Raw genomic sequence first — 14008 nt, 5'->3', positions numbered from 1 at the left:
CCAATATAGTATATTAACGCATATATATGGAATTTAGAAAAATGGTTACAATGACCATATATGCGAAACAGCAAAAGAGATATAGATATAAAGAACAGACTTTTGGACTCTGTGGGAGAAGGTGAGAGTGGGATGATTTGAGAGAATAGCATTGAAACGTGTATATTACCCTATATGAAATAGATGATCAGCTCAAGTTTGATGCATGAAATAGGGCACTCAAAGCCAGTGCACTGGGACAACCCAGAGGGATGGGATGGGGAGGGAGGTGGGAGGGGTTTCAGGATGGGGGACACATGTACACCTATGGCTGATTCATGTCAATGTATGGCAAAAATCACTACAATATTATAAAGTAATTAGCATCCAATTAAAATAAATAAATTATTAAAAAAAAAAAAAAACTTTCCCCCCAAATAAAAGCCCAGGGCCCGATGTCTTCACAGGGGAATTCTATCAGACATTTAGAGAAGAGCTAATGCCTATTTTTCTGAAACTGTTCCAAAAAATTGCAGAGGAAGAAACACTTCCAAAATCATTCTACGAGGCCACAATCACCCTTATACCAAAATCAGGAAAAGACAATATGCAAAAACAACATTACATGCCAATATCACTGATGAACATAAATGCAAAAATCCTTAACAAAATTCTAGCAAACAGAATTCAACACATTAAAAAACTGACACACCATGATCAAGTCAGGTTTATTCCAGGGATGCAAGGATTCTTCAATATATACAAAGCAATCAATGTGATTGCTTTAAACAAATTGAAAGATAAAAACCATATGATCATCTCAACAGATGCAGAAAAGGCCTTTGACAAAATTCAGCATCCATTTATGATAAAAGTGCTTCAAAAAACAGGCATAGAAGCAACCTACCTCAATATAGTAAAGGCCATATATGATAAACCTACAGCAAACATTATTCTCAATGGTGAAAAACTGAAAGCATTCCCCCTAGGATCAGGAACGAGACAAGGGTCTCCACTCTCACCACTATTAAACATAGTTTTGGAAGTCCTAGCTACAGCAATTAAAGAAGAAAAAGAAATAAATCCATATCAGAAAACAAGAAGTAAAACCCTCACTGCAGATGACATGACACTATACATAGAAAACCCAGAAGAAACTATCAGAAAGTTACTAGAGCTAATCAGTGAATTCAGGAAAGTCACAGGATACAAGGTCAATACCCAAAAATCACTTGCACTCCTATATACTAACAATGAAAAATCAGAAAGAGAAATTAAGGAATCAATATCATTCACCATTGCAACAAAAAGAATAAAATATCTAGGAATAAACTTACCTAAAATTCTGGGAGGGATTGGGGGCAGGAGGAGAAGGGGACGACAGAGGAGGAGATGGCTGGATGGCATCACTGACTCGATGGACATGAGTTTGAGTAAACTCCAGGAGATGGTGATGGACAGGGAGGCCTGGCGTGCTGCGATTCATGGGGTCACAAAGAGTCGGACATACTGAGCAGCTGAATTGAATTGTACTGAAGGAAACAAAAGACCTGTATACAGAAAGCTATAAGACACTGATGAAAGAAATCCAAGATGATGTAAACAGATGGAGAGATATTCCATGTTCCTGGGTAGGAAGAATCAATATTGTGAAAATGACTATTCTACCAAATGCAATCTACAGATTCAGTGAGATCCCTATCAAATTACCAAGTGCATTTTTCACAGAACTAGAACAAAAAATTTCACAATTCATATGGAATCATGAAAGACCCTGAATAGCCAAAGCAGTCTTGATAAAGAAGAATGGAGCTGGAGGAATCAACGTTCCTGACTTCAGACTATACTACAAAGCTACAGTCATCAAGACAGTATTGTATTGGCACAAAAACAAAAATATAGACCAATGGAAAATTTTAGAGAACCTAGAGATAAACACACGCAGAAATGGGTACCTTATTTTTGAAAAAGGAGGCAAGAATATACAGTGGGGCAAAGACAGTGTCTTCAACAAATGGTGCTAGGAAAACTGGACAGCTACATGCAAAAGAATGAAATTAGATCACTACCTAACACCAAACACAAGGATAAATTCAAAATAGATTAAAGACTTAAATGTAAGACCAGTTCAGTTCAGTTCAGTTCAGTCACTCAGTCGTGTCCAACTCCTTGCGACCCCATGGACTGCAGCACGTCAGGCATCCCTGTCCATCACCAACTTCTGGAGTTTACTCAAACTCATGTTCATTGAGTCGGTGATGCCATCCAACCACCTCATCCTCTGTTGTCCCCTTCTCCTCTATGTAGAGTACATCATGAGAAATGTTGGGCTGGATGAAGTATAAGCTGGAATCAAGATTGCTGTGTGCTGTGCTTAGTCGCTCAGTCATTTCTGACTCTTTGCAACCCCATGGACTCCTCTGTTCATGGGGATTCTCAAGACAAGAATACCGGAATGGGTTGCCATGCTCTCCTCCAGGGGATCTTCCCAACCCAGGGATCGAACCCAAGTCTCCCATATTGCAGGGCATTCTTGCAACCGTCTAAGCCACGAGATTGTGGGGAGAAATATCAATAACCTCAGATACGAAGGTGACACCACCCTTATGGCAGAAAGCAAAGAGGAATTAAACAGTCTCTTGAAGGTGAGAGTGAAAAAGCTGGTTAAAAACTCAACATTCAAAAAATGAAGATCATGGAATCAGATCCCATCACTTCATGGCAAATAGATGGGGAAACAATGGAAATAGTGAGAGACTTTATTTTCTTGGGCCCCAAAATCACTGTGGACAGTGACTACAGCCATGAAATAAAAAGATGGTTGCTCCTTGGAAGAAAAGCTATGCCAAACCTAGACAGTGTAGTAAAAAACAGACATTGCTTTGCTGACAAAGATCTGTATAGTCAAAGCTATGATTTTCCCAGTAGTCATGTAGGGATGTGAGAGCTGGATGATCAAAAAAGCTGAGTGCCAAAGAATTGATGCTTTTAAACTGTAGTGTTAGAGAAAACTCTTCAGAATTCCTTGGCCAGCAAGGGGATCAAAACCAGTCAGTCCTGGAGGAAATCAACCCTGAATATTCATTGGAAGGACTAATGCTAAAGCTGAAGCTCCAGTACTTTGGCCACCTGATGCGAAGAATTGACTCATTGGAAAAGACCCTGATGCTGGGAAAGATTGAAGGCAGGAGAAGAAGGGGATGACAGAGGCTGAGAAGGTTGGACGGCATCACTGACTCAATGGACATGAGTTTGAGCAAACTCTGGGGGATGGTGAAGGACAGGGAAGCCTGGAGTGCTGCAATCAATGAGGTCGCAAAGAGTCGGACACAACAGAGTGACTGAACAATGACGATTCTTCCATTAGTCACTTCCTTTGAACAATATTATGTTTCTGACATCCATCCATGTTGATGTTCAGTAGCTGAAGTCATTCTTTTTCCTTGCTGTAATAGTACACTTAGGTATAAATATATCATAGTTTATCCATTCTATTTTTAAATGGATATTTGAGTTATCTCGAGACACTTTGGGGCCTTTATGAAACTATCACTGTGAATAATCTTGTGTGTGACTTCTGCTGCATATGCACACCAACTTTCTTGGAGCAAACATTTGAGAGAGGGATTACTGGGTTGTAAGAAAGGCACAAGTTAAATTTTACTAGTTAATGCCAAGCGAATTGTACCATTTATACTCCCACCAGCTCTGTATGAGACTTCCTGCTACTTCAATTCCTCAGCAATTAAGTCACTGTCAGACCTTCAAAGTTGTGCCAAACTCATATGTAGGAAAGCTACATTATAGTGTTATTAATATATCTAATGTGAATGCTGATGAGGTTAACCAATGATATTTTATTGCTTATATGTATTGCAAAATATCCTAGCTGTGGTTAACTTTTCATTCTCTTTAGGTGTTCTCTGACAAACAGAAAGGTTTTACTTTTAACATAGAAAAATTTATCCATATTTTCTTTTATGGTTTGAAAGTTTTGGACTGCCTAGTCTCCAAAAAGTTCTCTACTCTCATTCAAATTTCTGATTATATCATATTGTATGCAAATGTCAAATCATTATGTAGTACACCTGTAACTGACATGCTGTATGTTATACTTTAATAAATAAATCACTGAGTTTATAAATTCCTAATTATAAATTAATAATTGTATACTACAGTCTATAATATTTAATCCACCTGTAATTGATTTATGTGCAGACACATGAAGTAGGGATGCAATTACATATTTATTAAACATGGATAGCCAATTGGCCCCCAAACATTTATTGAATAGCCCATCTTTTCCCTACTGATGAATGTCACTATTGTCTTTTATCATGTCCTCTTTTTCTCTCTTGCACTGCAGTCTCATTGTTGCTCAGTCACTCAGCTGTGTCCAACTCTTTGTGACCCCATGAACTACAGCACGCTGGGCTTTCCTGTCCTTCACCGTCTCCCAGAGTTTGCTCAAACTCATGTCCATTGAGTCAGTGATGCCATCCAACCATCTCATCTTCTGTCACCTGCTTCTCCTCTTGCCCTCAGTCTTTTTGAGCATCAGGGTCTTTTCAGATGAGTTGGCTCTTTGCATCAGGTGGCCAAAGTATTGGAGCTTCAGTTTCAGCATCTGTCCTTCCAATGGATATTCAGGGTTGATCTCTTTTAGGATTGACTGACTTGATCTCCTTGCTGTCTGAGGTACTCTCAAGAGTCTTCTCCAGCACCACAGTTTGAAAGCATCAATTCAGTGCTCAGCCTTCTTTATGGTCCAACTCTCACATCCCTACATAACTAATGGAAAAACCATAGCTTTGATTACACTGACCTTTGTCAACAAAGTGATGTCTCTGCCTTTTAATACTCTGTCTAGGTTTTCATAGATTTTCTTCCAAGGAGCAAACAGTCTCACTAAGATATGTCTAGTTTTGTTAAAAGGTTTTGCATAGCAAAGGAAACCTTGGACAAAATGAAAAGACAATCTACTGAATGAAAGAAAATATTTGCATATAATATGACTGATAAGCAGTTAATATATAAAATATATAAACAAAATATATAAACAGCTCATACAACTCAATGTCAAAAAATAAACAATTCAATTAAAAATGGGCAGAAAACTTGAACAGATATACTTCCATCAGGCACATGAAAAAAAATGCTCAACATCCCTAGTCATCAGAAAAATGCAAGTTAGAACCACAAGAAAATACCACTTCATACCTGTCAGAATGGCTCTGATCAAAAAGACCACAATAACAAATGGTGAGGATGTTGAGAAAAGGGGCTCTTGTACACTGTTGATGGAAATGTGAATTTGTGTAGCAACTGTGTAAGACAGTTTGGAACTTCCTCAAAAAATTATAGAAGTATCATATGACCCACCATTTCAACTCCTGGGTATGAATAGCTAAAGGAAACCAAAATACTTATTTGAAAGGATATGTGCACCTCAATGTTCATGGCAGCATTATTTACACTTATGAAGATATGGGAATATTCTAAGGGTTAATCAACAGATTGTGGTATATATATATATTACAGAATACTACTCAGACATAAAAAAATGAATAAAATTTTGCCATTTGCTACAAAATGGATGGACCCAGAGGATATTATGCTTAGTGAAATAAGTCAGACAGATACCATATGTTATCACTTGTATGTGAAATCTAAAAATTAAAACAAATTAGTGAATATAACAAAAAAGAAGTAGACTCACAGATATAGAAAAACAAAAAAAACAAAAAACTACTAATTACCTGTGGGGAGAAGGAAGAAGGGAGGGGAAAAATAGGGATAGGGGAGTACGAAGTACACATTACTATGTATTAAATAAATAAGCTGTAAGAATATAAAGTGGGCTTTCCAGATGGTGCTAGTGGTAAAGAACCTGCCTGCGAACGCAGGAGATGTAGAGAAGTGGGTTCCAACCCTGGGTCAGGAAGATCCCTGGAGGAAGGCGTGGCAATCCACTCCAGTATTCTTGCCTGGAGAATCCCATAGACAGAAGAGCCTGGAGGGCTGTGGTCAATAGGGCTGCAAAGAATCTGACACGGCTGAAGCAACTTAGCATGCACAAGCATGCAAGGATATATTGTACAGCACAGGGTATATAGCCAATATCTTATAATAACTATAAGTGGAGTATACTCTGTAAAAATTTTGAATCACCATGTCATACACCTGAAGTAATAAAATATTGCAAATCAACTATATCTCAAAAAAAAAAAATATATATATATATATCCCATCATACACATTGCAGATGTATCATGAAATTAAGTACAAATGAAGTAAAACATTAAAAGTAAACTAAAATACATTTTATTTAAAATGTAAAAATAACACATTAATGTAAAAAAAAAGATATAGTTTTGAATTCCTATGATTTCTCTTTTGTAGAATTCTTTAAGATTACTGTGTCTGAGACCTGATTTGTGTCTTTCAATAATTCCAGAAAATTTTTTTAATATTTTCTCTATTATCTTCATGTGTAGGTAATTCCAACTGAACTTATAATGTCTCCTACATATTTTACATTCTTTTATTCATATTTCCTTATTTTTAATTCTCTGGACAAATTTATGGATATTTTCTTTAGCTGTATCTAATCTGCTTCTATGGAGAAGGAAATGGCAGCCCACTCCAGTGTTCTTGCCTTGAGAATCCCAGGGATGGGGGAGCCTGGTGGGCTGCCGTCTATGGGGTCGCACAGAGTCGGACACTACTGAAGCGACTTAGCAGCAGCAGCAATCTGCTTCTAAACTCATCTACTGAGAGTATTTTGTTTTGGTTTGCTTGATTTTTTATTTTTGTTTGTTTGGGTGTAGTGTTGATTGCTTAGAAATTCTCTGGTTCATTTTCAAACCTAGCTTTTCCAGCCTTGGATTTTTAAGCTTCTCTTTATTTCTTTAATTATACTAAGGAATGTCATTTAGATTATGTACAATAATTTTGATATCTGACAACAGTCCAGGTCTGTTTTTCTCATCTCCTGTTTCTATTGGTTCTTTCTCTTAGTACTTTGCTTTCCTATGTGAGTGTGTGTTTTTTCCCCTTTGTTTTATTTTTCTTTGTATTTAATATTAGGCACTCATTTTTTAGAGAACTTTATCTATGGAAATTCTTTGAAGAGGGAATTGAGGTTGATTTTCCTCATGGAGGGATAGTGTTTTCTAGTATCCTTTTATCACTTCTAATGATAGAGCACTTTAATTCACCACTTAAATTTTGTTTATATATACATATAAATAACTATCTATATCTATATATCTGTGTTCAGTAATATGCTTAGTAGTTTCCAAAAAGCTACTATTTGTAAACTATTTAACACTACATTTTAATAATTTTATTCAGAAGGGTCACTCAGAATATTTACTTTGCCATAGCGCCAAACTAGAAATATATTCATATTCTGAGGCATTTTCTGTATTTTTAAACCCATCATTGATGAACTGTTATTAAAGAGATGCCTTGAATTCAAGGTTACTTTGCCAAATACAAATTTTGGTTTATACATATTCATAGTAAAAGTATTTCTGGGACCTATCAGGTGCTTACAGAAATATGGCTGGGTGACTTCATCCATTCTCAGATGTAAATCCCAAATTGCCGACAGCTATCAACATCAAAAAGAGTACAATACATTGGAAACTACATTTTCAATCTTGGGCTTGTCAAGCACACATTTGCACTTGCCATTGGCACTTGCCATCTACCTCTATGAGGATTGAAATATGTGCTGCTGCAGCTGCTGATTTTCAACACTCCCTGAATAGTTCAGGGTGGAGAGGAGAAATGAAGCACTCTGTGCTCAGGAAAAAACTGACTGGCAGATCTTCAGATAGCTATATATTTTCAGGAGCTGATTTTATTATCCCAATTCTTGTATCTCCTCATATCTAAAAAAGCACTAAATTCCTTCATGGTGATGATTGCTCCTTGTGACTAGCAGAAATCATCTGCCAAAAAATGTGTGCTTGATTGCATGTATTCCCCCTTCACCAAAATCACATATATACTGACCTTTGCCCCTGCCTATTTAGAGCAGTTCCTCAGATCTATTTGAGGTGCTATATCCCAGTCTGCAGTCCTCATTTTGCCTCAAATAAAACTAAACTCACAACTTTCACGTTGTGCATTTTTTTTTTAAGTCTGCAGGTTCCAATGTTCAAGCTCTAAAACAAAAAGCAATTCAAAAGTAACCCTGAGCCCTGAGCTTCATAAGAATACCTGTACACTACCCACAGCAAGTTGTCCAGGTCCTCCAACTTCTTGCTTCTTATTTCTTGCTCTATGGATTATCTCTCAGGACCAATTTTTATCGTCACCCTTCCTTGGTGGGGGTGAACTGGTCACTGACAGCAGGTTCCTTCCTTGGTTTAATCATTTAACTTTTTTCCCCATGGTAATTTGTCTTCCTCATACTTTTTCCTATTCTGGGCAGGTGATATTTAATTTGTTCCTTTCCTGGATTTATAAGTTATCACTAGTAATCCCTTCTCCTTAAGCAACTGTCTTATCTAGATCTGTAAACTATAGTAAGTATAATTCAGAAAGAAATTCTTGCCTTCTTCAGTTACAGGTGCATTACTATTCAAACAAAATTGTTGAGAGGCTTACCTGAATTGGTCTTCCATCAGGTGTCAACACCTCTTCTGAAAGTTCCATCATCTTCAGGGCCATCAGAGCAATGGGTTTAGCATGGCAAAGGCTTTTTCTGTGGAGCCCTGCAGCAACACAGTATGCATCACCTATTGTTTCCACCTGCAGCAATCAGACAAAGTAAATGCAAATATATGATAATGATGCAAAATAGAAATATTTAATTATCTGTGATCACAAGTGTTGCTGGAAAATATATCAGCAAAGCACCAATAATTAAACAATTAGAAAACTTGAGTGTAATCATAGCAGAGTCAAATACTAACATCCAGAGATGTTTGTTCATCAACATTATCACCATAGATGATCATTAAAACCAGAAACAACTAGAATATAAAATAATTATCCCCCACAAAAGTAGGATTGTCACTATTTTGTCTGGAAAATTTCCAAATAATGACATTTTACAAAGACATTCTTATTTCCTCAAACCTTCAAGAAGACCTTCACTGGAAAGTAATTCTCTGAAGTTTTTCCAAAGTACTCCACACTATTTTAGTATTAAATTTTTTTTAATTGACGTATAGTTGATTTACAATGTTGTCTTAATTTCAGGCATAACTATGTTTGATATATCTATAATTCATTGTCTAGCCTATTCTTAACTCTTAATAATTCTAACACTGCACACTTCTTGAATTCATACTCTCTACCATCAACTGCTTAACACACATTATTTCATTTAATCCTCACAAATATCCTAAGTGGAAGAATTAGTACTGTTTATATTTGAGAGATTACAAATTGATGCACAGAAACCCCTCCGTAATCTTACAATTAAAGAGTTAGCAGACACTGTCAAGAGTCTTTCCAGATCCTGTTGCAATTCTTTTTTAAATTTATTTTTTAATTGGAGGAAATTTGCTGTGTCATGTTGTATTGGTTTCTGTCATACGTCAATAGGAATCAGCCATAGGTATACACATGGGCTTTCCTGTAGCTCAGGTGGTAAAGAATTTGCCTGCAAGGCAGGAGACCTGGATTCAACCCCTGGGTTGGGACGATCCCCTGGAGAAGGAAATGGCAACCCACTCCAATATTCTTGCCTGAAGAATCCCACGGACAGAGAAGCCTGATGGGTTACAATCTACAGGGTTGCAAAGAGTTGGGCATGACTAAGTGACTAACATTATTAGTACTATACATATGTCACTTCCCTCTTGATTCTCCCTTCCATCTTCCACCTCATTCCATCCCTCTTGGTTGTCATAGAGCAACGGTTTGAGCTCCCTGCATCATATAGCAAATTCCCACTGGCTATCTATTTTACATATGGTAATGTATATGTTTCAATGCGACTGTCTCAATTTGTCCCACCCTCTTTTTCCCATTCTGTGTCCACAAGTGTGTTCTCTATGTTTGCCTCTCTATTGCTGACCTAGGAATAGGTTCATCAGTATCAGTTTTCTAGATTCTGTATATATGCATTAATATACAATATTTATTTTTCTCTTTCTGACTTACTTCACTCTGCATAATAGGTTCTAGGTTTATCCACCTCACTAAAAGTGACTCAAATTTGTTCCTTTTTTATAGATGAATAACGCTCCATTGTATATATGTATCACAACTTCTTTACCATTCATTTGTCAATGTATATCTAGGTTGCTTCCATGTCCTGGCTACCGTAAACAGTACTGCAATGAACACTAGAGTACATGTGACTTTTCCAGTTATGGTTTGTCAAAGTATGTACCCAATAGTGGGATTACTGTGTCATATGGTAGCTTTTTTCCTAGTTTTTAAAGAAAATTCCATACTGTTCTCCATGGTGACTGTATTAATTTACATTCTCAACAGTGTGTTGAGATTCTCTTTTCTCCACATCCTTCCCAGCATTTATTGTTTGTAGATATTTCGATGATGGTCATTCTGACTGGTGTGAGGTGATACCTTGTGTAGCTTTGATTTGCATTTCTCTAATAATAAGTGATGTTGAGCATCTTTTCATGTGTTTATTAGTCATCTGTATGTCTTCTTTGGAGAAATGTCTGTTTTAGTCTTCTGCCCACTTTTTGATCGGATTGTTTTTCTGATATTGAGTTGCATGAGCTTCTTGTATATTTTAGAGATTAAATTTTTGTCAGCTATCTCATTTACAATTATTTTCTCCCAATCTGAGGATTATCTTTCATCTTCTTTATGGTTTCCTTTGCTGTGCAAAAGCATTTAAGTTTAATCATGATCCGTTTGTTTAGTTTTGTTTTTATTTCCATTACTCTAGGCGGCAGCAGCAGCAGCAGCAGCAGGAGGTAGGTCAAAGAAGATCTTTCTATGGCTTGTGTCAAAGAGTGTTCTGTCTAAGTTTTCCTCTAGAGTTTTATAGTTTATGGCATCACATTTAGGTTTCTAATCCATTGTGAATTTATTTTTGTGTATTGTGTTAGGAAGTGTTCTAATTTCTTTTCTTTTCTTTTTTTTAAATTTTATTTTATTTTTTTCCATTTATTTTTATTAGTTGGAGGCTAATTACTTTACAATATTGTAGTGGTTTTTGTCTTTTATTTTTTTATGTATAGCTATCCAGTTTTCCCAACACAATTTATGGAGGAGACTGTCTTTTCTCCATGGGATATTCTTGCCTCCTTTGTCAAAGCCAACGTGCTCATATGTGTGTAGGTTTATCTTTGGGCTTTCTACCTTGTTCCATTGGTATATATTTCTATTTTTTTTTTTTTTTGTCAGTACCATACCATCTTGATGACTGTAACTTTGTAGTACAGTCTGAGGACAGGAAAATTGATTCCTCAAGCTCCATTCTTCATTCTCAAGATTGTTTTGGCTATTCAGGGTCTTTTGTGTTTCCATATAACAAATTTATTCATTTTTATGGCTTAGTAATATTCCATTGTATACATATACCACAATTTCTCTATCCATTCATCTGTCAATGGACATCTGGGTTGCTTCCATGTCCTAGCTATTGTAACTAGTGATGCAGTGAACATTGGGGTACATATGTCTTTTAGAATTGTGACTTTCAGGGTATAAGTTCAGTAGTGGGATTGCTGGGTCATACGGTATAATTATTCCCAGTTTTTAAAGGAATCTCCATAATGACTCTATCAGTTTACATTCTGACAAACAATGCAGAAAAGTTCCCTTTTCTCCACTTCCTCTCCAGCAATGATTGTTGGTAGATTATTTGATGATGGCCATTCTGACTGGTGTGCTTAATTCTGATTTCAGCATCCTTTGTGATTCTTAAATGTTGTAAGTATTTACTCATGGTTAAAACTCCCCAAATTTCAAAGAATAGAATATGGTATAAAAATTAGGAATAACTCATTTCTAGAGGAAAGTTTTCTAATAATCAAGGTAAATATGGTGACTAAATCCTAAAAAAATCTAATATTTTAATTACAGCAAAGTGATGAAATATTGTATTAAATGTCCAATTCCAATATCAACTTTTCTGTGAATCACTCCATGGCTCTTCCATTAGTTCTTAGTAGCAAAATTAATCCTTTCTTTTACTTTCAACAACACTTTCCACACTTCTATACTAGAGCTTTCATTATAAGTTTTAATCAACATGCATCAATGCATAATCAATATGTATCCCCAGCTACAAAATAAACTCAAAATGGATTAAGGACCTAAACATAAGGTCCTTAAGAAAAGGATCATGTATTTTTAATGTCTGTACTCATAGTGATCATCAATGTGTCTTAAATATAACTATTTAGTAAATATATAACAAATGAATACATAAATTTATTATATCTAGCTATCAATATAATTAAAATAGTTCAGCTCAGTTCAGTCACTCAGTCGTGTCCAACTCTTTGCAACCCTATGTACTGCAGCATGTCAGGCCTCCCTGTTCATCACCAACTCCCAGAGTTTACCCAAACTCATGTCCATCGAGTTGGTGATGCCATCCAGCCATCTCATCCTCTGTTGTCCCCTTCTCCTCCTGCCTTCAATCTTTCCCAGTATCAGGGTCTTTTCCAGTGAGTCAGTTCTTCGCATCAGGTGGCCAAAGTCTTAAGAGTTTCAGCTTCAATATCAGTCCTTCCAGTGAATATTCAGGACTGATTTCCTTTAGGCTTGACTGGTTGGATCTCCTTGCAGGGACCCTCAAGGGTCTTCTCCAACACCACAGTTCAAAAGCATCAATTCTTCAGCACTCAGCTTTCTTTATAGTCCCACTTGCACATCCATACATGACTACTGGAAAAACCATAGCTTTGACTTGTTGGATCTTTGAGAGTAATCAAATCCCTAACTGAAAATTGATACTGAAGACTAGATTCTTAAAGGTACAAAATTGATAACAAATATAAAAAAGCAGAGATTAAAAACCTAGAATAGACATTAGAGTTTCAAAAATACAATATAAGAAAATATAAAACAAAATCGATCCCCCAAATTAAAAAATATATATGGAATTGTTTTTTTAAAAATAGGTTTTTTTTTGAAAGGTAATAAATAGTAGGCTATAAAAATGAAAGTTAAAGGAGTACTAAGAACTAAAATTTTTTAAAAATTGAAAAGTTATGATAGTAAAAATATATCTAGGAATTTCTTTGGATATGCTGTGTGGTCTCAGTTCAGTATCAATCCCTTGTTCAGTCTTGTACTTGTTCTCAAGGTCTATAGTTGCCCCTCAAATGCATAGTCTCAACATTAACTGCAGTTTTAATCTGTTGTACCTGTCACTTACAGAGAAGTTCACCCTTCTTTGTTTATTTTGGCTTTTTCTGTTTGCAAATCTCTTCAGTGTCTAATTTCTGCCCTGACACGAGGAGGTGAAGGTGGCCACTCATTTAGGCTCACTTGTTCAGTTGTGCTGTGGAGAGAGATGTACACTACAAACAAATTCCACTGGCATGTGTGGGGAGTGCTCACATTGGATGGACCACACGGGGTTTGCCACTGCCCAAGGCAGCATGAATTTCCTGGGTCCACACTGCTCAGGCCCCAGGGTGCTCTGCAATGGCACTGTCCCATGTGGACCCTGTGTTTCATGTACTTCCCAGGTCTAAGCTGCTCAGGTTCTCGGGTGTTCTGCAAGGGCACGGGCCCAGATGGGCTGTGGGTTTTGTGCCCTTCCCAGGTCCAAACTGCTCAGGCAACCAGGTGCTTGGCAAGCGCACTGTCCCAGGTGGGCCTTGCATCTTGTGCACTTCCCCGATCCTGGAGGCTCAGTTTCCTGGGTGCGCCATGAGGGCACAGTCCCAGGTGTCCCATGTGTCTCCTCTGGGGAGCTAATCTCAGGCTGTGACACTCCTGGCAGATGTGATCCATCGAGGATCCCATCCCAGGAAGACGTCATTATCAACTCGCAGCCTGCTCATAGTTTGGTGGAAGATGCGGTCTCTGGGGCTGAGTTTGCAGGAGCCCCTTGCCTTCTGTCTCT

At 37.1% G+C, this 14008-nt stretch overlaps 1 protein-coding gene across 1 annotated transcript in view; it reads right to left on the bottom strand.

Annotated features, from left to right (window-relative positions):
• The window catches only part of GUCY1A2 (guanylate cyclase 1 soluble subunit alpha 2), a 431015-nt gene that overhangs the window by 95031 nt on the left and 321976 nt on the right, over nucleotides 1-14008 (bottom strand). Inside the window, exon 6 of the mRNA XM_061125587.1 lies at nucleotides 8602-8745. Within this exon, the coding sequence (XP_060981570.1) occupies nucleotides 8602-8745 (144 nt within the window). The remainder of the gene's footprint in view (nucleotides 1-8601; nucleotides 8746-14008) is intronic.

Source organism: Dama dama, chromosome 1, assembly GCF_033118175.1.
Source record: "Dama dama isolate Ldn47 chromosome 1, ASM3311817v1, whole genome shotgun sequence".
Classification (NCBI taxonomy): domain Eukaryota; kingdom Metazoa; phylum Chordata; class Mammalia; order Artiodactyla; family Cervidae; genus Dama; species Dama dama.
The sequence above is the reverse complement of the archived record's forward strand: the minus strand, read 5'-3'. Positions and strand labels throughout refer to the sequence as shown.